Source organism: Carassius carassius, chromosome 12, assembly GCF_963082965.1.
Source record: "Carassius carassius chromosome 12, fCarCar2.1, whole genome shotgun sequence".
Classification (NCBI taxonomy): Eukaryota; Metazoa; Chordata; class Actinopteri; order Cypriniformes; family Cyprinidae; genus Carassius; species Carassius carassius.
The window spans coordinates 29,760,079-29,783,356 of record NC_081766.1 but is presented as its reverse complement, the minus strand read 5'-3'; the positions used below and the strand labels follow the sequence as shown (position 1 = coordinate 29,783,356).

Sequence of the window (23,278 nt, the reverse complement as noted above, 5' to 3'; positions counted from 1 at the left end):
TGTAAATACATTAATATTTACATTTAGTAATTTAGCAGGAGAATACAAAGCAACTTACAAATGAGGACAATCTAAGCAATCAAAATCAACAAGAGAGCAATGATTTGCAAGTGCTATAACAAGTCTCAGTTAGCTTAATGCAATACACGCAGTAACCATTTATTAAAAATAAAAAAATAAAATGATTCCATTGCATAAGTATTCATTCCCTAATCTGGGACAATTGAAATTTAGCTCAGGAGCATTCATAATGGTTATAATTGTAACTGCACTTCAAGTGAAGTTCACCTGTGGCAAATTCAATTGAATGGGCATGATTTGGAAAGGCACACACAACTTAATAAAAGATCTAACAGCTGATAATGCATATCAGAACAAAAACCAAGCACTGAGCTCAAAAGAACTGCATGTAGAGCTCAGAAAGAGGTTTGTGTCAAGCCACAGATCGGGGGAAGAGTTCAGAAAAAAAACTCAAACTCAATCCTCTCTTCAGTAAAGACACATGAAAACACACTTGGAATTTACAAAAAAAAAAAGCACCTAAAGGACCCTCAGTCTCTGAGAAACAAGACTATCTGCTCTGGGGAACCTCAGTTTTAAGCATCATGTTTGAAGGAAACCAGCTCTGCTTATCACCTGCAGAGTAGCATCCCAAAAGCAAAGTGTGCTGGTAGCAGCCTCATGCTGTGGGCTGTTTTTAAAGAATGAGGGACAGTGCAGCAAGATGTAGAAATAGCCTTAATGAAAACCCAGTCCAGAGCATTCAGAAGCTCAGACTGGGCAGAAGGTTCACCTTCCAACAGGACAACGACCCTAAACACACAGCAAGAGTGGCTTATAGTGAATGTGAATGTTCTTGAGTGACCCAGCTAGAGCCTGAGCTTGAACCCAGTCAAATAATTCTGAAGAAACCCTAAAATGTGCATCGTACCCCATCCAACCTGAAAGAGCCATAAAGGTGAATAGATGAGGAGAAGGACGGCAGATAATTGCCAAATGCTGATGTGCCAAACTTGTCGCATCATACCCAAAAATACTTAAGGCTGTTAAGGTTACTCAGCTAAGTATTTAGTTTGAATACTTATGCAATGAATGTACTTACTTATTTCAGGTGTTTTTTTATACATTTACAAAGTTGTGACAATTCTGGTTTTGCTTTGTCATTATGGTGAATGGAGTGTAGATTGATGTGGAAAAAAGTAATTTAAAGCAGTTTATCATAAGAGCAAGTGCAGCCCTCACCTTTTACCCTGTGCACCATTACTATCTTTGGGCCTTGGATGATATCATGGCTTTTGCATTTTCTTCAAGACAAGCAGGTAATAATTACATTATATTTGTTTCTTACATTACAGTTTTACTCACAGCAATATATTACTGTACTGTTCTCTAATGTAAGTAAGCCTAATGAAAGAGGAACCTGTAGGTTTTAGATTTGCTTGAATGTTTTTTAGTTGCTTTTCAGTTTTATAATGACAACTTTTTAGATGTTGCATTATTCTCTTTTCAGGTGTGCAGATGTCCATATGTAACAAAGAGCATTATGGGTACCTGGTTTGAATACAAAGCAGACTCTTGAGCAGGGGCGGGTCTACGTGGTGGAAATTCGATTGGCCACCCAGGTGCCCCCCCTATCAGATGTCTTGTGATTGGTTTATTTTATGGCCAATCACTTTATAGACTACTGAAGCTCGCGATTCAAAGAAGTAGCCTACAGCGTCGTCAGAGAAACAACGCTCGTCGCGATCTTGGACTTTTACTTTATCAAGTGTGGGAAGTCGAGAAACTAGTGATAGGAATTCGGATCATTATACCGACTCGGACTTTTGAGTCGCGTTCAGCAAAATGAACGAATCCTTTTTCGAGTCATTTCGTTCATTTTAGCTAAATGTAATTAAAATGTTACGTGTTACTTCCCCAACACATCTAGTACTTACGCAAACATTGATCACACTACAAACAATACAAATCTAAAATGCTATAAGATACAGAAAATATTAATTCATTCTTTTCCTGGGTCTTCAGTGTGTGATTAACTCACCTCACCTCTTGTCTGATAAGTCTTAATCACGTGACAGATCCATGCGCTATTTCTGACATTCTGACACTGTGTTTTTGTTACTGTTTCTTGAGGATCTGTGGTGTGTTATTATTTTATAAATAAATAAAACCTTATTATAAATAAAATATTGATTAATTTGTCTTTTTGACTGTCTAACAGTAAATAAACACTATGCTATATAATAATATAATAATTATTATATAATAAGTATTTATAGCCTAGTTTAATTTTTAATCCAATTTTGAGTTTGCTGGTATAATAATTGCTTTTCTTGGCAGACTTGACAAATTGGTCTAATAAATGTATACGATGCTTGCTCAAAAAGGACATAATGAAATAAATTAAAAGCAAATAACATTTTGAATCCTAAACAAGTAACACTACAGTTCTATAGTCTAATCTGAAGGGTGAACTCAAAAAGACATAAATCATACAACAAGGTCATTTTTGAAGATTAGAATCCACTGTAAAAAAAAAAAAAAAATCAAAATATCAAAGTGATGTCGCCGTTCAAGAACGACACATTACAAGACACCAAACAAAGAGCTGATAGGTAACCTTTATGTATGGTTTAATATGTTTGTATGGTTTTCTTAGATCAATGTTTTTACCCCATCAGGCTCTGCTCGCGTTGGTCGTGGTTGATTTCAATCGAGTGTTCAGTCAACGTTCAAACAATAAACAGTCATGGTGATTTGCATATTTTGTATCAGTTTATTTTGTGACAGTGACCTCATAGCAAGATTGCACCAAATGACAATATGCACAGAATGTTCCATAATAATAATTGTCTGGTGACACGTTACTTGTTAATGCATGAGAGTAAGTCAGTTAGATAGTCAGTTAAATTGTCAGGCCTAACTAGGTCATTTACAAGTGAAATGACGTGGATGCATTCTGTGCATTTCATTCACAATTTGAAATATTTTTTTTTTGAGATTGAGAATAACAGACACACATTAGTGTTTCCTTTGAAGGCAGGGAAGAGAGCAATGCCAAGCCATGAAAAGAAGTAAAGATATAGGGAGTTTCTTTCAAATAAAAAAATAAAAAATTTAACTTAATGGATATTTATACTGGGATGACAAAAAACAAAATTAATCAAAAATGTGCTTTATTACCGCATTTGTTTACTGTAAGTAACTTTATTCAAGTTAAAAAAATAATAAAATCAATAGGATTTACGTATATAGAATTTCGCTTTTTTTTTTTTTTGGTCAATGGCGGCCACCCCATTTGGAAGCAGTGCCCCAGCATGCCCCCCCCCCCCACCCCACCCCACTGAAAATGCTCTAGACACGCCCACTATGAGTAGAGCTGACACAGATTTTTCAGGGACTTTCTGGTGATGTTAAATACAGTAGTAGTGCTATATTTGTGAGTGAATAAACTGTGAAGCAGAGGTGTGGGGCATCTATTCACCACTTTCTGTTCTACCTACCACAAACACTTCACTGTATGCCTTTCTATAGAGTTTCACAGGAAAAAGAGAATTTTCTCTCCTTTGTGACATAAGTCACACATCCCCCCTTGTTCTTTCTGACCCTGTCATTAGATTAGCTTGACTTTGTTTTGAAATCTTCCTGTTAAAAGAATATAGTGTAAAGTTCATTCCCAATCCAAAAGATAATTTACTGAACTAACAATACAATTAGTAATCAAATCATCATAAACCTTGAGCTGTTTCCACTGTGTTTAGCATATTCTTCTCAAGAATTCCAACAGACAAACTCAAAATGATTTAAGTTTATTTTTCACAAAAGATACCTGATTGTTTCAACCTGATCCTTACAGTTTGTGGCAACATTTTAGCACAGACTGATTTGTGGTTCTATCAAAATGTGACACATTTTCCCCTAGTTATTTAAGGATGTGGCAGTTAAAAACCACCACAGTGGACCTAATAGCAACCAGTGTGTGACCAGAACCAGTGAAAGCGTTCAGATGGGAAGTAAATAATTGATTAACCATGTAAATAACTGGACCGTCAGTTAAAATTCGTACATTTTTTAATTTAATGCCTTTGAATCATCATTCAAAATATATTATCCAGTCAACACCAATTTCTTCACAACTTTCTTTAAATAATTCACACACCAATCATTAATTCCTTTAATTACAATGACCCTCTTTCTACAAGTCAATGTTGCCTTGTGGTTAAAAGACAATCTTAAATTTATCTTTCTCAGTTGACTTCAAAATGGAAATTTCACAGTATCTGCACATTGTTTCCAAACCCTAAGACACCATGGCATTCAATCAGGTATAGATATTTACAACTAAATGTAGCATATTGCAAAAAGTTGTGTGTCAATGCAATACTCTTATCTTCCCATTTTTAAGATTTATTTGATTAATCTAAAGCGTTGAGAAGATCGCAGATATAGTTTGCTGCGCTCACTGGAGTTACTGGGTATAGACGTCACCCTCACCGATGCGGAAGATGGCAAGTATGATACACAATGTCAAAGTTTAACCTATTGTCCTTAAACTGTCCTTCTCTATATAAAGTACATATCTCTATTATCTCACATGCCACAGTCAAATATGACTCCTTCCTGTTTCTTCTCTCTATTAGAGCCCTGAATTCAACTCAGCTAAGAGCTTTGGGAATTGAGATGCTCCCTGGTAATAAAGATCCTTACTTCGATCGTGTGCTAACTATGTGTGAAAGGTTATTGCAACTTTTTATCTCACAATTCAGACTTTTTTTCTCACAATTGCAAGTAATAGGCCTATTCACAATTGCGAGATATAAACTAACAATTCTGACTTTTTTTTTTTTGCAATTGCAAGTTTATATCTCGCAATTCTGTCTTTTTTTCTCTCGCAATTCTGACTTTTTTAACAATTGCGTGTTATAAAGTCAGAATCATAAATGTCAGAATTGCAAGTAAAAAAAGACGCCCAGACTTCCCTCTCCATAGACACATCCTCCAGCTCTTCCGGGGGGATACCGAGGCGTTCCCAGGCCAGCTGAGAGACACAGTCCCTCCAGTGTGTCCTCGGTCTTTCCCCGGGGCCTCCCGGTGGGATGTGCCCAGAACACCTTCTCAGGAAGGCGTCCAGAGGGCATCCGGAACAGATGCCCGAGCCACCTCACCTCAGAAGTTCAAGTATCTTGGGGTCTTGTTCACGAGTGAGGGAAGGATGGAGCGGGAGATTGACAGGCGGATAGGTGCAGCTTCTGCAGTGATGCGGTCGATGTACCTGTCTGTCGTGGTGAAGAAGGCATGAGCTCTCCACCAACCTGAAGTGGACATGCCACCCTTTTCCAACTGAGAACCATGGCCTCGACTTGGAGATAATGATTCTCATGCCAGCCGCTTCACACTCAGCTGCAAACCGTCCCAGAGCATGCTAAAGTTCCTAGCCCGATGAATCCAACATGACAACATCATCTGCAAAAAGCAGAAACGAAATCAAGTGGTCCCCAAACCGGACACCCTCCGGCCCCTGGCTGCACCTAGAAATCCTGTCCATAAAAGTAATGAACAGGACCGGTGATAAAGGGCAGCCCTGCCGGAGTCCAACATGCACCGGGAACAAGTCTGACTTACAGCCGGCAATGCAAAACAAGATCCTGCTCCAGTCATACAGGAACCGGACAGCCCTTAACAGAGGGCCCTGTACCCCATACTCCCGGAGCACCCCCCAAAAGGAGGCCATGAGGGACACGGTCGAATGCCTTCTCCAGATCCATTAAACACATGTGGACTTGTTGGGCAAACTCCCATGAACCCTCCACCACCCTGGTGAGGGTATAAAGCTATCCTTCCATTAAAGTCAATGCCACCAAAACATTACTGCTTCAAAAAGTTCATAAGGAATAAAAGTATTCTAATTCATCGGTTTAATCGAAGACTTCAGTAGAGACACAATTGCATTATTTGATAAACACATTTAATTCAGGCTTTTATACACTTATAAACACTGATCAATGAACATACATAGAGCACATCAAATAAGGTAAACAGAAGCTCAACTGTACTTGCTTGACAATTTTATTATTATTGTATTGAATGTGCTCTATATGGCAAAGGTTTGGAGAAATTATGTATATATATTTTTTATGTTTTTGAAAGGTGGTTATAATGCTTACAGGCTGCATTTATTTATCCCATTAAAACATTAATATTGTGACATATTTGTAAATTTTAAAATAACCTCTATTTTAATATTTAATAATTTTAATATAAGACTGGTAGGGTACATATGTGTGTTCATCAATGTTTGTTAATCATAGAAAGTGGTCATGTCTCCTCAGAAAACCTGGATTACAACGTGATGCATTTTCATTGAGATATATTTTATCACATTTATGAAGAGTTGCACATACAATAATGACTTTAAAAAAAGGATTTTTCATTTAACTAACTCTGGTATTCCTTCTGTAGGGACAAATACATGTCTCATTTTAAAAGGAGAGACTTGAAGACTTCTCTATACAAGCCCTTCTGTTCTTTCCCACACACACTGGGGAACCAGGGTATTTCAGCGACACCGAGACCTCCACCATCTGGGATGAAGAGACTGTGGCCACTAACTGGGACTGCTATCACATTCATGGAGACCACAGTTGTGGTGCTAAGAGCCCATCGCCCATCTCTAAGAGCAGCCCGAGAAACAAACTTTGATTAAGCTCTTACAGAATTAATTAAGAACATGTCAAACATCTTAAAAAAAGGAAATCAGATGACAGCTCAAGGAAACAACCATAGATGTAGAGTCAGTCTGTAATTTGTGAATGATAGTAACACAGCTAAGCATCTGTACCAATTATTAGCACACTTATGTAAGCTGTGAGGAACACTGAACATGTACAAGAAGACCAGATACAATACAAAATACATATGAAAGTGGTGATTTTGTTTCCACATTTTGATCAAGGATGGTAAAATAGATGCTATAGTTAAGTGAAAACTACTCTCAAAATGATGGATTTATTGAATGTGCTTCTTTTTTCCTAAACCAAATTTAACACGGAGAGGAGTTTGTTTACATGCAGTGTGGTTGAAAATCTGGATCAAATGCTGCTATTATTATAGGAATGTTACAACAAACCAAACACTAAGAAATTCTAAGCAATTTTTTTTATTTATATATTATTTACTTATTTTAATGTATAAAATACAGGTGCATCTCAATAAATTAGAATGTCATGGAAAAGTTCATTTATTTCAGTAATTCAACTCAAATTTTGAAACTCGTGTATTAAATCAATTCACTGCACACAGACTGAAGTAGTTTAAGTCTTTGGTTCTATTAATTGTCATGATTTTGGCTCACATTTAACAAAAACGTCTCAAGGTTACGAATGTAACCCTGGTTACTTAAAGGAACGAGACGCTGTGTCACGAGACGCTGTGAGTTACGTTAAGTCCGTATAATGTATAATCCGTATAATCTCGTTATCATTAATGTATGGCTGTCCATAACTGATAGATTTCGGTAAACTCCACGCTGTCAGGTTACGTTACGACCGCTTCGCAAACAATATACATTCGCTTAAATATTATTACAAAGATAGTCATTTTTCTGTCATGTTAATGCTACTTAAAAATAATAGATTATAGATATATTTAGGAAGAGTTGCGCGTCTCACACTAGCTGCACGAGCACACACAGTAAGAGAAAGAGAGAGACACAGAGAGACAGAGAGAGAGAGAGAGAGAGAGAGAGAGAGAGAGAGTAGCGTAGCCTACTCTGTATCCATGAAGATGATGACATGACACTGTCAGATGTAATGAGACATCAATAGTTTAGCAATCAACTATGAAAATTTATAATTGAATGTAGCAATATAGCCTAGAAACTATTAAGGTAACTTATTTGTGTAATTATGTTTTCTCTTGACTGTATAGTTAATTTGTATGTACATTCATTCATACAAACCTATGTAATATTTAAGTGATAATTTATTTTTTCTCCCTTTTCCATTCTCAGATATTAAACCATATACTATTTTTTTTAACCTTAGTTTTAATCCATTAACATAATGTTTGTCTTCTCTCTTTTGAGTATTGATTGCCATCTAGTCCTGATTGCAGAGTTAAGCTCCAGTCTCAATCCTGTATTGCTGAAGTAGCTGATCGAGGTCTTCAGGATCACCACACACTTCAGACAGGTGTGTGGACAGACTGGAGATAAACTTTGCAGAGTTGAGCTCCAGTCTCAATCCTGTACTGCTGAAGCAGCTGATCGAGGTCTTCAGGATCACCACACTTCAGACAGGTGTGTGGACAGACCGGAGATAAACTCTGCAGGATGCTGGTCCTCCAGGACATCACTGTTGTAAGTGATCAACCTAGCAGTCATCCTGCGTCACTTCTCAATGGTGTCAAAATAAAAATACATTTTAATTTGTATTGATATATGCAATATTTCACTGATATTCATTGATGTTTCCTCTTTTTCTCCATTTAGTTTGTGTCAGATGCAGATAAAGAGTCACTAGGAACAGGTCACTGCATCTTTTGTCATGTAAGTACACTTCAATTTATTTAAAGCTGCATATTCATAAAGTAAAAGTCATTAGTTAATTTTTAAAGCGCTCATTTTTCCAAAAATGAAAGGTCTGTCATTTACCGTATTTTCCGGACTATAAGTCGCACTTTTTTTCATAGTTTGACTGGTCCTGCGACTTATAGTCAGGTGCGACTTATTTATCAAAATTAATTTGGCATGAACCAAGAGAAATGAACTAAGACAAATAATATAGGAGTGGTTGGATTTGATCATGCACGTTAAAATATTTAAAGCTTCTTTTTCAGATTTGTATTTACAGCATTATCTTAATAGGCTGAATGTAAACTTATTGGGTGAACACCGGTAGTTTTGTGTGAAATCAGACATTTGAGCATTTATAGCCAAAATGGCATGATCATAACAGCCGTGAATATTCAACTGTTAGATTGGTGGTCAAATCGGGCTCCTCCTATCGAATCATTGAATCGTCGACTATTCAGGGTCACCCCAGTAATATCGCATTGTTTTGCCAGAATATAATTCAACCTTGTGTTAAAACAATTTTTAATTATGTACTCAATAATGCCTTCTGTTGTTGAAGTGGGAAAAAAATTAACATAACACATGCATATTGGATATGGATATGTATGTGAGTCAACGTCTTCAGAACTAAAATTTGAAAATGTTGTAAATGAATTATTTTAGTCTTTCATTGAGTTTTCCCTTAATCTCACTCTCAATCTCAATCAACCACTGGTCTCTCATTGTCTCATTTAGTCATTCATACTCTGTCACTCTCTGTGTATCTCTGCTATCAGTAAAGCATACATTTATTTATTATTAACATTAAAAAATGTTCCACAAAAAATATATATATAAGTGCCCTGGGAGACTTCCTGAGGAGAAACTTTGATTTTGTTTATGTTTATATATATACATATAAAATGTATATTTACATTTTAATTGTTGTTTTCTTTCTCAGGTAGATGCTGGAATAAAAAGCAGCCAGGCTACAGCATCTAAAATGAAGACTTCTATTAAAGTGGCTCTGTAACATAAGAGACTTGGGACGGTGGAAGGAGCATAAGATCAGAGATCAGGCAGAGCTCTACTGGTGCCCCTTAGGGGATTGATTCATCTATAATTATCTATAATATCTACCTAATGTGCTAATGAAGTTATAATTGGTCATTATTCTGTTTTATAAATCTATTCAATATATTCTAGTGTTCAAAAGTTTGGGGTCAGAAAGTTTTTTTTTTTTTTAAGATATTACTAAGTATTACTAACAGTAAAAACGTTTACATTGTTGGACAAAAATCCTATAAAAAAAAAAAAAATGCTGCTCTTTTAAAACCTAAAAAGATATTACTGTTTCCAAAAATGAAGCCGCACAACTGTTTTTTTTAGGAAAAAAAAAAAAAAAAAAAAAGTTTATTGAGCACCAAAACAGAATATTTTAATAATTTATTTTGGATTGTATGACACAGAAGACGAGTAATGGCTGCTGAAAATTAAACATCATAGTAAAACAATATTTTTTTAACGGTTATTTAAAATTGTAATGTTTCATAATTTTACTGCTTTAACTGTATTTCTTATCAAATAAATGTAGTTTTGGTGAGCATAAGAGACTTGTTTTAAAAACATTTACAAATCTTACCTATCCTAAACTTTTGAACAGTGTTTTTCTGCATTTATTACATGGCCGTGAATAAATCAAAGTATTTGAAATTTATGACTCTTTAATTTATTACTTCTACTTTCATCTTATAATTATTCTGCATGTGATTTAATAGTAATATTGCAGCATTCTGCAGGTAAAAAGTTTTATTTATTAAGGCCACAAAGGCCCTACACAGGTTTATGTCCACATTTCCCTCCAAAGTGTGGGCATACTGTGAGGACTGCTGGGGCCCTAGGTCCATATTTTCAGCTAGGACGCTACTTTGGATGAATAGAGGGCATACTTTTGGCCCATAGTATTCCCACACTCTCCCCGCTGTGCCCACACCCAGCCCACAGTGTACCCTCACTCTCTCCACTGTGCCCACACTGCACCCTCACTCTCCCCACTGTGCTCACACCCTGCCCACACCCAACCCACAATGTCCCCACACTCTCCCCACTGTGCCCACACCCAGCCTACACTGTGCCCACTCCCAGCCCACACTGTCCCCACACTCTCCCCACTGTGCCCACACTCTCCCCACTGTCTCCACACTCTCCCCACTGTGCCCACTCCCAGCCCACACTGTCCCCACACTCTCCCCACTGTGCCCACACCCAGCCCACACTTTACCCACACTCTCCCCATTGTGCACTCACTCAGCCCACACTGTCCCTGCACTCTCCCCACTGTGCCCACACTCTCCCCACTGTGCCCACTCCCAGCCCACACTGTCCCCACACTCTCCCCACTGTGCCTGCACCCAGCCCACACTTTACCCACACTCTCCCCACTGTGCCTGCACCCAGCCCACACTCTCCCCACTGTGCCCACACCCAGCCCACACTGTACCCACACTCTTCCCACTGTGCCCACACCTATCCCACACTGTGTACATACCTGTGGTCATGTTATGGGCACACAATTGGTCCTATTGGGGGCCCACTCAGATTTGTGTGGGCCAGCCCACACTCAACCCACACTTTTGGGCTGTCCCACTCGAGCCCCACACGTGCCCCGCATTTGGCGCCGGTATTGGGGCCCACAGTGGGCTGCCGACACGGGCAAGATTTTTTTGCCCACAGTGGGCCCACGTGGGCCCCAAAGGGGCATGTTTTCTGGGAAGAAGCTGAAGCCAGCTGCGTGGCAAGTGCATTTATAGCTTCCTGGTCGCTACGTCACCCCGCCCGTGACGTCACATCCCTTCCATTGGAAAGATTGCACACGATACTCAGAGTCGGTCTCGTCAGGGACGTTCCCCAAAGCGTTTGACACCGCTCGAGTTCCTGAAAAGGAACCCAACAATTCACCATCTCAACAAATTAGAATACTTCATAAGACCAATAAAAAAAAAAAAAAAGGTACTCAATACTTGGTAGGGGCTCATTTTGCTTAAATTACTGCCTCAATTCAGTGTGACATGGAGGTGATCAGTTTGTGGCACTGCTGAGGTGGTCTGGAAGCCAAGGTTTATTTGACAGTGGTCTTCAGCTCATCTGCATTTTTTGGTCTCTTGTTTCTCATTTTCCTCTTGACAATACCCCATAGATTCTCAATGGGGTTCAGGTCTGGTTTGAGTTTGCTGGCCAGTCAAGCACACCAACACCATGGTCATTTAACCAACTTTTGGTGCTTTTGGCAGTGTGGGCAGGTGCCAAATCCTGCTGGAAAATGAAATCAGCATCTTCAAAAAGCTGGTCAGCAGAAGGAAGCATGAACTGCTCCAAGATTTCTTGGTAAATGGGTGCAGTGACTTTGGTTTTCAAAATACACAATGGACCAACGCCAGCAGATGACATTGCACCCCAAATCATCACAGACTGTGGAAACTTAACACTGGACTTCAAGCAACTTCTCCACCCTTCCTCCAGACTCTAGGACCTTGGTTTCCTAATGAAATACAAAACTCGCTCTCATCTAAAAAGAGGACTTTGGACCACTGGGCAACAGTCCAGTTCTTCTCCTTAGCCCAGGTAAGATGCCTCTGACGTTGTCTATGGTTCAGCAAATTGACATGTCTGTGTGTGGTGGCTCTTGATGCCTTGAATCCAGCCTCAATCCATTCCTTGTGAAGTTCACTCAAATTCTTTAATTGTTTTTGCTTGACAATCCTCATAAGGCTGCTGTTCTCTCGGTTGGTTGTGCATCTTTTTTTTCTCCACACTTTTTCCTTCCATTCAACTTTGTTTACATGCTTGGATATCGGACTCTGTGAACAGCCAGCTTATTTGGCAAAGAATGTTTGTGGCTTACCACATTTTGTTAAATGTGAGCCAAAGTCCTCACAATTAAAAGAACCAAAGACTTAAACTACTTCATGCTATGTGCATTGCATTGATTTAATACACGAGTTTCACAATTTGAGTTGAATTACTGAAATAAATTAACTTTTCCAAGACAATCAAATGTATTGAGATGCACCTATATGTGTAAAATGGCAATAACAAAGTGTTGTATTAAATTAGAATGTAGAATTTCAATCAATTGGGTCATAAAGACTAAATGCATATTATAGAAGAATTAGAAAAATGGTTTGGATGAAAAACATGATGCGTCACAAAATGATGTATGAAATACACAGCTTGATCAAATTTAATGACTTGTTTAGTGGGCAGTATGTACTTGAGATTTGATATGATGACCTAAAGAAAACTATTACAATCACATAATAATATCTAAGTATTCTCCTATAAAATGAATAAACAACCAAACACAAAATAATTCTTAATCCATTTATTTATTTATTTAAAAGCACTGGAAGGTTTTTTGTTGGAGGCAAACAATGAATCAAATCAAATTATTAGTCAAGTCTCATTCCATAAAATAAGTACAAAAAAATAATAATAATATTTTAAAGCCCACCAAAACTAAAGCATGTAATAAATAAAAAATAAAATCGCAGAATAATGCAAAACAGGAGCAAATGAAAAGAATGCTTAACATTAGGTCATTATCATGGACAGAGGTTTTCAGCATTATGTGTTCTCACCTGAGGAGATACATGGAAGTTTCTGTAGTTTGACAAAACCCATAGGTACACTGTTATGAGACATGTCTGTAGACCGAGATCTCAGGAGATCTCAGTAGACATCCTTTAGTGTGATCACTACACAATCAGTACATAATCATTTTAGTGTGTCAAAACTGATGGATCTAGATTGTACGCCAAGCAACAAAGCAATTCTCAATATAAAGTCATCACTCTATATATTCTCAATCTAGCATCGTGATTAAAAGCAGCCGTGCTCACACACACACAATCTTAGTTCACTTAAGTTTGACCCGCAGAGATCAGATACCTTGAACACAGCAAATGATGCAGCTTTTTTCCCAAAGGAACTATAGAATATGCATTTTCTACACAATACGATTGCTAAGCTATCCTAAACTACCTAGAAAGCTATGTTTTGCATACTATATAGACATCTACAATACGTAAACCAATACAAAGCATAAGAAACTAGAATTTCCAGTACATCAAACCAAATACAAAAAATAATAACTGAAAAGTCCACAAAACACACAAACAGTAGTGAGTGAAAAAAAGAAGAAGACTTGATCCAGTGGTTTGTGAGAGTACTAGTTGCAAATGTGTCATGTATAATGGGAGAGATATCAAATGCAAAGTTGAATCAGGACTGCTAAAAGAGGGCATTGTGAAGGAAAAAAAGATGGAATCACAAAGGTCGAGAATCACACACAAAGCCCACCGCAGCCTAACACAGTGTCCCACTGATCGCTCAACAGATCCAGAGACGACTCACTACAGGAAGACGACAAAAAAAAAAAAAAAATTCCCAGCCAAACATAAAACATTTAATTAGCTACAGAACAAACAGTCTTATATACTATTCTGGTTCGGTTTATGTGGTTGAGATCTTATCAGTTGTCATCACGCTTTAGGCTACTGCCAGCAGTTACTTAAAGCACTGAATATTGCATGATTCGAAAATGGTACAATGAACCATTAAAAATAGCTGTAGTTTTGATACCAGACGAACTGCGATCAGATATTTCGTATCAGTTGCACTCCAAATGTCAAGCAAAACACAAACAAAAAGTGAAAAGTTCACAAAAATCAAGTCCATTTTCCTCACACTGGTTTAAGCACTCAGACAAAGGTGCACATTTAGACGAATGTATTGATTTATTGTGATAGGTCTTTATCCCCTTCCACAGTGTTCGTTTAGTTGAGCACTATGCAGTAGCATGTATACAGTGAAACCCATCACACTAGCAGGCGACTAGCATCGTTAACAATATCAGTAAGACAAAAGTGCAATATTGCATGTGTATTTCTTTAGTTGAGAAGAACGACGCCTGACAGCGTACCTGTAGAACATATCAGACCGTAAACAATGGTGCAAAACAAGTTAAAGGATTTTAAGGCTTTGAGTTTCCTGATGTGTTTTTTTGTTCTCTGAGATAGTTGTAAGAGGTCCGCAGGCGGCACATATGAACGCGATGCGCAAACATTCGCACACAAGCAGCACTATTCTATTCAAGCGTATACTGTCACCCCTAACATAAGGTGTATTATTATCTAGTAGTTCATATTATAACATCTTTACCATTCAAGCTGCAAGCATAGATATTTATCTACACGTATCCACATTACTATTAAACACATTGCTACATGTATCAACATGTCAACATTACATGAACAAACAAAAGAGTTCCTCCAAGCAGAAAATAATAAATGCATGGTCTAATAATATTAATTAAGAAAATACTACTACTAATGGAAAACAAAAGGTAAATTAAGATGACAATAACTTAATTTCGGTAGGGAAAGCTATGTGGAAACTGGCATTAGAGGCAGTGCTTCTACCTAGAAGGAACTCGCTGGCTGTTTTGATATGATCGTTGTTTGGGTTCAAAGAGTTTCAAGAATCATATTCATTTAAGAATGAATTTTACATCACGACTTAAAAGGTTTAGCAAAGCCAACGAGGTTTAAGAATGCACTGAACGTGACAAATTCATGAGTAACACACAAATACTTTGTGATAGTTATGAAAAAGTATCTGGTTATTGCTTTCTACAGCATGTGTGGACAAGCAAACCCAGAGAGGGTTTGCCATTCTGGCTGCACAAAAAAAGACATGAAAAAGGTTGTGTGAAGATTGATGGAACGACTGTAAAAAGACAAAGAACGAGTAAACTTTCCCTTAAACTGTGACGCATTCTTTCGGAGATTCTAAAACATGGCTAACAAGTGATACAACAAGATGGCCAATGGAAAACATTGTGCTACCACTGATGGCCATTTTGTTTGCATGCAAAAATCTATTCCACCCAACCGAAGCAATTTAAGACCAATGTTGCGTTCGGCATCACTTGTCGGCCATGTGATAATTTAATCACGCAACTCAGGAATGTGCTTTAGCGTTTGAGTCTCCTTCGCCCGTTTTGGTCGTCACTGGTTGGGCGAAGGGGTTTAGAGGAAGACATGGTGAAGTTCTTCATTTTTGGCCTGTGGAAGTGAAGACTGAGCTTAAAGGGTTTCCCAGCATGCACGGCGATCAAGTCAAGCTGTGGTGGCAGACAGAGGTGGTCCCGGTGAGGAGGCGTCTGAGGACGAAGTGGCGGCGGTGGTGGACTGGGTCGAGGCGGATCCCTGAGCCGAACCTTTGCGGTTGATCATGAAGGGGTGGAAGTTGGGGTGCCGGCGGGCGTGTTTGATGAGGTGGTCGCTGCGCATGAAACGCTTGTCACAGAGTGGGCACAGGAAGCGTTTCTCGCCAGTGTGGGTACGCAGGTGTCGAGCCAACTCGTCAGAACGGGCAAACTTCTTTTCGCAGTCGGGCCAGGTGCACGGAAAGGGCCTCTCACCTAGACAGAAAACATGAACAATCCACAACACATTAGAGAAGATTTTGTATGATATACACAAGCGTACTACAAAAGTCGTCAATGGCTGATGAACCTCAGACAACTTTACTAGTTTTCCGTAGAGTACTTACTACTGTACAAATATATCATTAGCATAGTAGCTATTACACAATTGCTTTGTAAGTTAACAAGCACTAATGTTTTTCAATGTACTAGAATGTATACCACTTATGGCGCTTTTCCATTACCAGTACCAGCTCGACTCGGCTCGACTCGCCTCGGCTCGCTTTTCGCTCCGCTTTCCATTGCAGATAGTACCTCCACAATAGTACCTGGTTGTCATAGCGACACTGCAGGAAACTGCCGTGACGTAATCTTCTACGCGACACACACCCGCAACCAAACAAAGGAAAGTCTGCACCTCCACGTTTGACCACGGCGTATTCTTCCGAGTTGCCATAATATGTAATGGATTGGATATATCACGCAATCTCTGGCCAAACTTTTTAAAAATGGCGGGGTTATTCTGGATACTATCTGGATACTATTGTTGGCGCGTGTAATGATGACGCAGTGAATAGTGACGATTCTCTCTGACCAATCAGCAGTCTGCTGTGTTTTCACGTCACATTATAGTATCGCCTCAGCTCGCTTGGAACCTCGCCGGAGGTGGTACGAAAAAAAGTACCTGGAAGCTAGTACAGGTACAACTTTTACACAGTGGAAAACCAAACAGAGCCGAGTCGAGGCGAGCCGAGGCGAGCTGGTACTGTGTAGTGGAAAAGCGTCATTAGTGTTGTCACCAATATATCTGCTCATAGACTTTGCCTTCAAACACTCCAGTGTGTATTTGTGAAAGCGCTCGGTATAGAGCCTGAAGCGATGATCATTGTAGCCAATCACAGACATATCTGTTGAGCGCGTGAACACAATGGCCAATCAGAGGTATTTAAGAATCCGCTCAAAGCTCAAAATGCTAGTGGGAATTGCTGTTATTGTCACAATTTTTGACAACACTAATACCACTGTTCTGGTACACGCAGACTTCTCTTTTCTGTTCACACTGTAAAAAAAACCTGATGAATGGGGGGTGGGGGCTATTAGACTCTGATGTTGGATGACAAAATTATTTTATACATTTCAGAAACTGGACAGTACATAGTGCTTAGTATATCATTTGGGACACAACTTTTGTGTTCCGAGCTCTGTTCCAATTGACAAGGCCACTACGAAGTGTTCATGCTCCCTGAGCACTGGATATCTTTTGAAGTCCGCTTTACTTGACAAAAAATGTGTAATTAGAACACATTTCAGTGCCATCACACACAGGCGAAACATGAGTTGCGCATATAAGATGTGTTTGAGGTATGACAACATGTACTTCCGTAATAAACACAAATTACCGTAAATTAATGTAATAAGTGTAAATGTATTAATTTAATCTAAATAAATGGCCATATTTAGTGCTGTCAAACGATTAATCGCATCCAACATAAACGTTTTTGTTTACATGATTAATCACGATTAATCATTTGACAGCACTGTTCAACAGTCTGTTGCCATGTTTAATATGAAAATTTAGTTGTTAGTCCTCCACAGAAGTGACTTAAACTGCAATTCATCAACTGGCCGCTAGAGGCTGGCTCCAAAAGGGAGTCAATCCCACAGACTCCCCATGTTAAAGGAGTCATGACCCACAATTTGCACTTTTCCACGAGAATCAATGTATGTTATGATTGCCTAACGATTATACACTGGCCGGGAAGCCGATATTTAAAAGTGAAGCGTTTGTTTACCTCAGGGTTTGTAAAATAGCCCACGTGCACGCGCACTCAAATACGAGATTTTGATTTCTTCCCCGTCTTGACGTCAAGACGGGCAGGATATACCATATATGGACACAGCAGCAGGAAACTCGCCCTTCCCCTCTCCCCCTCATATTCAGTCGAGAAAGACGCTGGAACTAGTGCACACGTGAGTTGCTCTGTGGTTGACTGCCAGAATCAACATGTAAATGTGTTTTCTCTACCAAGAACGGACCTACCTATCAGAGACCAGTGGATTAAATTCATTTTTAATGAAGCGGTTCCTTCAACCCTTCCCACTGGCTTATCATTACGTGTTTGTGCTAAACACATTGTACGCTGAAATCCTTCACAAATTTGGGGCAAATATCAGGCGAAGTTGGCATCGAAGCTCGGGAGAAGCGCCATTCCAACAAAATTGCATGCAATTGAAACTGTAAGACTGTGTTTTTTATTGCTCTACTGTGTGTAACAAACAGCATCTAACTGCTAATGCGGCTATTGTATGCTATTGCGTCTGTCACTAGACAAATAAACGAAAGACTCGTGGTGAAGTAATTATTTATGTTCCCTGTAAACTGACTGCAAAAACGGACTTTTGACTGCATTATAATGATTTCTTAATTCAGAATATGATCACGATTGCGTAGGTTGATGTGTTCGAGGAATTTGCCAGTTAATAGTAACATTTAAAGCCCCTTAAGTGAACGAAATGACTCGAAAAAAGATTTGTTCATTTTGATGAACGAGCTTGAACAAGAGAGTCTGGCGTTGCCAGATTGGGTGTTTTTTCGCTATATATAAAGGCCGGTTTACGGTGTGTTTTAGGTGTGTTTTCGCCTAGAAGGCTTTATAGAAATCTGGCATCCTACTGAACGAAGTTAAACTGAGAGAGAGCGTGGCGTTCACAGACACCAGAATGAACGACTTCACAGTAACGTTCATCAGGCAGTAATGCGGTATGTTCAGTTCATGTTCGCCCAAAATATGAACGAGTTCATGAACTATCGTTCAATGAACGCATTCAGGCACAACACTGGCAGGAGTATTAGCTTCGAGGTATGGGGAATGGCTGCTAACGTACTTTGCAAAAAACAAATGACTGAGATCATCATGAATTCGGTTATTGTTTATTTATTGCCTAACGCTTATATATGAGGCGCCGTCTAGTTTGTGTGTGTGTGCTGTGCTCGTCTTATATTTGTGTGTGTGTGCTGTGCTCGTGTCTCATATGAGTAACGCTATGTGCGTGAGTTCATATACATGTATGTGTGACCACTTAGTATATATGCAAGCGTGTTTCATATGTGTGCGTGAATGAAGTTTGATTTAAGCCCTAAACGGCGCCTCATACTTATACACTGGCCGGGAAGCCGGTCGCGTTCATTCACAACTTGCGCCATGATGTCAGTTTGTAATGATATGCTAAAGCATTACCTGCGTTGTCAACCCCCCCCCTTCCTGCAACCAATCAACGCGCCCCTCATTTGCATTATTATAATGACCGTCCACGACAGCCAAAATATCGCATCAGATCTCGCGAGACAATAATGCCTACAGAAATAAGGGGCTGAGGAGCTCTGTGTTTATTTTTTTTCCACTTTTCTTTTTTAGAAGGGCCTGAAAGACTATAATACAGCAGTAGGTATCCAAGGTAATACGAGGGTATGACTCCTTTAAAATACCCAATTTTACAGCAGGAAAAAAAAATGTTTACAGCCTGATACAAAAAGTGGTTTTGGTCTATATAGCTAATTTTTTATACCTAACCCTTCATGACAACTGTGAAGGAGGTGAATTTTTTTTTATAACTCATGGTTTAGATTATATTAAGCCTTAAAGTTCTGCATAATTAAGGGCGTGGCAACTTGAGTGACGGGTGGATTGCCGCTGCAGTCACCACTGTCGCGTCGTTTCAGCAACCAGTCCCACCCACCTCCCAGCCCATTTTCAATCATCCGAGAGTGACGCACGGTTGACGCGCTACCAAGATGGCAACGCCGGCTCCGCCCACTTTAGGCTTCAAAAATGTTCTTCAGAAACCTACAGGTGTCGTCACGTACATGTTTTCTTACAGTCTATGGTTGTTAATGGTCCTTACTTTTTTGTTTATGGTCTTTACTTTTTATTTCTAGCTTCACAATTCCCACCCACAATTTTTTTTTTAGTAATACAAAAAATTATAGTTATAAGTCATACCTATCATATTCCATAAATTGCTTTCCCCAATTTTTGATCATGAAATTGTACAGTAATTGTTGATTTTATTTAAGGGGTACGGTAAGGGTTGGTCATCGGTTTTATAGCTATAATTACCATGCACTAGGTCTTTGACTTTATAATTTATTGTATGTTTCATTAACAGCCATTGTTCTGTACTTTAGAGAATTCAAAAGCAATAGAATTTGGCCTTACAAACATTTTACACATAAAACATAAAATGTACTTGAAAAGACTGAAAGACAATGACATCCACGCTTTTTTCTTTGAAGGGAGACATATCTTGTATTAATATGCATAACCTGTAGAGATGTGGCTTGTTATACTGTGAGACGCAGACAGTACCAGTACTCTTCAGACTGGAATCTCACTTAAGATGGCAGAACAAGTCCTCATCACAGGGCTCTTATGGTTGAAAGGAATGCACCTCTAGTGTTTCATTGGTGTACTAGCCTTTAATCTGTACTGTACTAGAAGACTTATTCTGTGAGTGTAAGAACTACTGCACTAATGTTTATCACTGTAGTTGCCAGTGTACTAGCATATCATTAGTACACTGTACTAAAGATTTCTTAGCGTAGTGTACTACTTATAACTGTACTACAACCCTTACGAAAATTAACCAAGGTTTTACTACTAATAAAAAAACCATGGTTATAGCTGACTCATTCTAACCACAAATTTTGCTACACTAACAATATAGTTTAATAGCATTTGTAGTCCAACTATGGTTTTACTAAGTTTCAATATGCCAAAAAAAAGTTTATTTTCTTAAGGGAATCTTTTGCACCCGTGACCACATTACACTTTAATTCATGAACAAAACCAAATAGTAACAGTCCGTTTGTGAACGGCTCATGAAGGGAGGCCAGGTGCATACTTTAATAGCTCCTTTAGCAAAATAACAGAAAGTGCATTTAAATGGGTTCCTGCGCGCACACGAGCTGTATTCACATGCAAATACGATGAGACTCGTCACTATACTATCCTATACTCGGTCCTCCCTCACGCGCTCCTTCTTTTGTTCATAAACTTTCTTTGTTGGGAGGCCACAGTTGGGAGTTTTCCCACTCTTTTGTTAAACTAACGAGTAGTGAATTGCATTACTATCCAGGAATTCACTTTTAATATCTCAATTCAGAGGCGCTAATTGGAATTGACAGGAGCCCCTGACAACAGTCAACAAACAAACGACCAATAATTAAAAGTTACTCTCTAATAAAACACAGCCGACGGTTAAAATTCTCCATTATATGCTTATGCAACAAAGATTTTTTTTACAACCAATTTATGCGACATGCAGTTTATAAAACGATAATTAGTATTTATAAATGCGCATATATAGAGGAATTATAGTCGCATATATAAAGTACTTATACTCTATTCATATGTAGAGAGTATTTAAACTGTATTCCGTATGTACAGTTATATTCGAGTATGAATACGAATGATATCTGCAGCATTGGCGACCATCCCTTCCCCGCGCGTGCGCTTCAGCTCACCTGTGTGGGTCCTGATGTGCGCCTTCAGGTGGGATGATTTGCCGTACACCCGGTCACACCCGTCGAAGGTACAGGGGTGACGCTTGGTGGGGGACCGGGGGGCGCCCCCTCCTCCCCAAATCTGCTGAGGGGTGTTATTGTACTGTCCCGGGACAGGGGTGGCAGAGGGGGTCATGGTCGGCGTTGGGGTGGTGGAGTCAGACAACGTGGTGTAGCCGCTCTCTCCGCACGACGAGTTGCTGCTTTCGGAATAGGCCGACATGGGACGAAACTTGCCGTGCAGGTCGGTGAGGATCTCCGCCACCGTCATCATGTTGGCCCCCTCTAACCGGAGCGTCTCCCGCACCTCCCTGTCCTCGCTCGACCCGTCTGGCTCCACGGCAGAAAGGCCCTGAGTAGGGACCTGAGCCGCAGCAGACACCGGGGTGGGTCGATGAAGGACGGGGCCGCTTGATATCGACACCAGACACTCGGCGGCCAGATAATCCGAGTAGGCGAACGACATTTTGTCGCGACTGCGTTTAATGACAAAGAAAAAGTTATGATGGGAGCCTAGCTTCCTGAGTGCGTTCGGTTCTTCTCCAAAGACGTTCAACTCGTTGTTTTGTTCTCATCAGCAGCGGCCTCTGCTTTCTATCTACAGTAAATACACGCAAAACATAAACGATATATAATAAACGATAAAAACAATATCCAAAAATAAGTAAAAAAATAAATACATAATACGCTACCGGCGTGTCTGCATTACAAGCCTCAACGTGGTGTCCTACATTGCCCCTCGTTTCATTGTGTCTGCTGCTAGAACCGGCAAAACCCACGCCACGCCCCCGGCCGCGAGTTTAGTAATCCTACTACGAAGAAGGCTTGGCTCATGAATATTCATTACGTGACGCGCTGTTCCCCTAATCGCCTCGACGGATTGGCTGAAGGCCAGACGAGGGTAAGTAGGCGGTGCTCAGAAGGTGAAAAAAAATAATCACGACGAGCTCATGAATATTAATCAAGACGCGTGACAGGACGGCCCAGGAAGGTTCACGCACCATTTGGGGAACTGACGAGCATTACGGGCGTGGACCAAAGAGAGACCATTTAATAGTATGCCAAATGGATCCGTGGAAAAAAAAATCTAATCGGTGTAACGTAACAGTTTCTTTTGTGGAGTGAAATATTTGACTGGAATAAATAAGATAACAACTCAAATTAATTCTTATCAGTTGGTGACGTCATAGCATGAATGAAGAAATGGAAGGCGGTGTCTTTTTCATTTTGATACTTGTTTATGTTCACAGGAACTTAATCTACAAGACAAGCCGGCTCACATGGATAAACTAATTGTGCTTATTTCGTGGAATTCAATGTTTGGTCTGTGTCATGTTTTTTTAAATTTCATTTTCAGTTTATGTCAAAGATGGGGGCTGGTCAAGACACGCCCCGTTTACGCTGCCCCATTTACACTCATTCATCTTTCATGAAGTTGCGCTTTAATCCTAAAATATAAATCCTCCAATTTTCTGCAGTTTCCTAACAACACAACACACAGTTTCCATAAACTGGTGCGCAATGAACGTCGCAGTAGATTAGACCAAGGTCATCAATACAGGCTCTAAATCGTTCCTCCAAAGACCAGATGAGGTCTGGCGTCGGAGTATTTTACAAAGAGCAACAAGCCATGCATAACTCAGCAAGCGCACGCAGTATACAGTCACTGGAGATAAAG

The 23,278-nt window shown here is 39.5% G+C and overlaps 1 protein-coding gene and 1 long non-coding RNA gene across 2 annotated transcripts; one reads left to right on the top strand and one right to left on the bottom strand.

Annotated features, from left to right (window-relative positions):
• Window positions 1-8,282: 8,282 nt before the first annotated feature.
• On the top strand, window positions 8,283-9,656 carry LOC132154295 (uncharacterized). Its single transcript, XR_009437143.1, has 3 exons — window positions 8,283-8,356; window positions 8,489-8,545; window positions 9,513-9,656. It is a non-coding gene; the product is annotated as an uncharacterized LOC132154295 (long non-coding RNA).
• A 6,073-nt stretch (window positions 9,657-15,729) lies between these two features.
• On the bottom strand, window positions 15,730-22,402 carry LOC132154362 (Krueppel-like factor 9). The gene is made up of 3 exons (XM_059562893.1): window positions 22,293-22,402; window positions 21,562-22,198; window positions 15,730-16,034 (listed from the first exon to the last, which is right to left on the bottom strand). The coding sequence occupies exons 2-3, from the start codon at window positions 22,064-22,066 to the stop codon at window positions 15,730-15,732; spliced, it is 810 nt and encodes a 269-aa protein (XP_059418876.1). The 5' UTR covers window positions 22,067-22,198; window positions 22,293-22,402.
• Between the last annotated feature and the right edge of the window lie 876 nt (window positions 22,403-23,278).

Excerpts from the sequence above, each read along its gene's own strand:
- LOC132154362 (XM_059562893.1), bottom strand. The coding sequence starts at position 22,066 with ATGTCGTTCGCCTACTCGGATTATCTGGCCGCCGAGTGTCTGGTGTCG. Across the intron at positions 16,035-21,561 it reads GCACATCAGGACCCACACAG|GTGAGAGGCCCTTTCCGTGC; the intron begins GTGAGCTGAAGC and ends TTTTCTGTCTAG.